The sequence below is a fragment of the Cephus cinctus genome, unplaced genomic scaffold (genome assembly GCF_000341935.2).
Source record: "Cephus cinctus unplaced genomic scaffold, Ccin1 Ccin1_scaffold0118, whole genome shotgun sequence".
NCBI classification, from domain to species: Eukaryota; Metazoa; Arthropoda; class Insecta; order Hymenoptera; family Cephidae; genus Cephus; species Cephus cinctus.
The window spans coordinates 54,056-57,147 of NW_014332853.1; the positions used below are offsets into that span (position 1 = coordinate 54,056).

General features: G+C 36.5%; 1 protein-coding gene across 1 annotated transcript; it reads right to left on the minus strand.

Annotated features, from left to right (window-relative positions):
- Positions 1-673: 673 nt before the first annotated feature.
- LOC107274838 (uncharacterized transmembrane protein DDB_G0283675-like) lies at positions 674-1,283 on the minus strand. Its single transcript, XM_015754394.1, has 2 exons — positions 1,260-1,283; positions 674-1,171 (listed from the first exon to the last, which is right to left on the minus strand). The coding sequence occupies exons 1-2, from the start codon at positions 1,281-1,283 to the stop codon at positions 674-676; spliced, it is 522 nt and encodes a 173-aa protein (XP_015609880.1).
- Between the last annotated feature and the right edge of the window lie 1,809 nt (positions 1,284-3,092).

Genomic DNA, 3,092 nt, shown 5'->3' on the forward strand with positions numbered 1-3,092 from the left:
TGTTAATATGCTTTCTAAAGAAAATTGGTACTGGTTTTGTACCAAATTTATATCAAGAAATGCACGGATTGTACAGCATGTACAGCAATTGTATAGATCTTGGTGCCGATCGGTTCAGAACAGGAAACCTAAACACAGAAAACTATGCAGAGGGACACTTGAACACTCTGAACTTCCACATCTAACACCTAGGTACAAGAAACTACGAAGCGTAACACCTGAACACCCTGGATATCCGATATCTAAATACAAGAAACTACGGAGAGGAACACCTGAACACTCTGAACTTTCACATTTAACACCTAGATGGAAAAAACTGCGGAGCAGAACACCTGGACACCTTGGACTTCCACGCCCAACTCTTAGATACAAGAAACTACGGAGCGGAACACCTGGACACCCTGGACTTCCACGCCCGACACCTAGATACAAGAAAATAAGCCACGCACCTACATATATTGTCGATATTGTCTCTCCGTGTTATTGCAAATAAACGCTAAACACACGAGAAGAAACATTTGTTTAACTTAACAAATTGTTATTTAGTAATATTCAAACCTCGATCTAATCAATTTACTTTCTGTACCTTTAGGATTTCTTTTTCAATGCGTCGCATGCCATTTCTTCCAGTCCGGATCATCTGTTTTAATTCCCCCTTTCCGATGATGCTCGTCTAAATTCGTCTCGTCATTTCCTTTGGATCATTCTTATAGCGTTGTCGTACGTCCAACAGGCTGAGTTCGGAAATGGAAATCCCGCTTCCATGTACAAGCTCAACTTTACGGATCTCGTTACTAATTATGTTAGAGTCGTTGTGATCGCTGTTCTGGTTTTCCTCGTCACTGTATTCAGGGTTGCCGTCATTATGATTTTCGTCGTCGTCGTCGTCGTCGTCGTCGTGATTTCTCGCATTATTGTCTCTGCCGTTGTTACTGTTATTATTGCCGTTTTCTGCATCATGCATGCAGTCAGAGTCGTCTGTGTCATCGTCATAGTCTTCGTCAGGGACATTAGAACAGTTTTCGTCTTTGTCAGTACGTCGTTGTTTTACTGGAGCTGGAAAATTACGTTCCACTCGTTGTCGTGTTACTGATGGACCAGGCTGATCTTCTGCCAATGTCTGGCCCGTTATTATTCCACGTGTGTCCACATTCAACGAATCCAGCCAGGCCTAATTAGCTAATGATATGAATGCGTGATTATCAATACATAGTTATTGATATTGGCGAAAGTTTTGAAACTTTTACTCAATAACTTACGACTTCGAGTAATGATTTTCCCATAGTAAATGCGATTATTCCATTTAATCCTTGCGCTACTTCCACGAAGGTATTCTATGTATAATATCACCAACTGGCACGACGCTTACATCTTTATTCTTCCTCCATAGAATCAATAAGTACATATCAACTAATCATATGGATGCGAAAAATATGAAAGGTTAACGTTTCAAAAAACTATCAATCAAATGAACATATGCGTATGTTACAATTGTCAATAAATGAACTAAACATCTGATATAAAAGTTACCCATCGTAGCTCTCGCAGTCCTAGTGTTCCTCGCCGTAGTGCTTAGAGTCATGGTGTTCCTTGACGTAGTCCTCAGAGTTCTGGTATACCTCGCCGTATTTTTTATTTGTATACCAATGGTAAATTCGCCTTATTGATATTTAACATAATTTCTGTATTTAAGTATTTCTGACAATTTTATAACTCATTCAATAAACAAATTAAAGAACTCTATGATATGATTATTTTTCATTTATTTATTAATAGTTATTTATTAATTTCAACTTTAATTTTTTAAGTTAATAGACTTTCATTCGATTATTTTGCCAATTCTCATTTTATAAAACTGGGTTATGTCTTCTGCCAAATTGACGTTTCAGGGAAACGAATCATTTAAAATCTGACATAAACGTGACATTAGACAGTTTCAAAAAATTAACGCCTAACTGTTGCCAACTTTTTATTTATTAAACTATCGTCCCCACTACTATCTGAATGTCTAACCTCGCCTCTTGATCGTCAACTCTAATCTTAAATTATTTAAAAATTACAACAAATTTTTAAAAACGGCAAAATACGTATTGTTCAGAATGACGTTCAGTATCTGCCATGTGAAAGTTATTCTGGATTACCGCGTATATACAATACGTATGACATACACAGAAACTGGTTAATAGGTGAGCTTAAGAAATTGTTGTGCAAGTATGTCAACACAATAAATGAAATGTTTATTTTTAAAACAAGATATTATGATGTTCAGTTCATTCAGCACCTTTCACAAACTAGACAAATGTTCTAAATTATGAGTAGCCCCCAAGGTAACGTGTAATTCATTATATGTCTGTACGTAGAGAGAGGCATCAGATTAACACAGGTTATAGCCAAAGACGTTTCAACCAAGGAAGGAGAAGTCCCCAGTAATAATGAAGCCCCTACGTCGCCCCCTGAGGCTTACGCCGTTGACACTACGTTCCTGCTCGTTTGATATCTGCCTCGTGTCGTTTATGGTTGACGTAATTTGCAAGATGGTTAATTGAGTTCTCATAACTTTGTGGGATTATAAACTATACTCTACTACTGCCAAAATACTTCCTTCTTGTATATTAATAATAGGTGACTTTTTCTTATTATAATGTCGCTGGCTTAAGTCATGCAACAAAAAATATCCTCGAAATGGTTTCAGCCATTTCGACGTCCATTGCAGTTGTCTTTTTACAAACATAAAATATATATATATTTTTATAGCTTCGATGTTGGAGAATTTTACCAATTTAATAATTTGGTACGACGATATTTCCGTGCAATGGCAAGAGTGTCACAATAATATATCCATCATTCATGACTGCATCCAAAAATTGCCAAATTTACGACTATTAATTAAAAAAGTTAAACGAACAGTGAATCATACTACAATAACTTGATAAGTTATCACAGTAAACAATTATTGGGACTGTGGGAATTATTTTGGATAAGTTATCACTATAAATAATACCGAGACATTCGTATTGTTTCTTCTAAACCTTTTATTAGTATCCTCACTCACAAAAAAACATCACTTTACTGCCCCCCCCCCCCCCCCATTT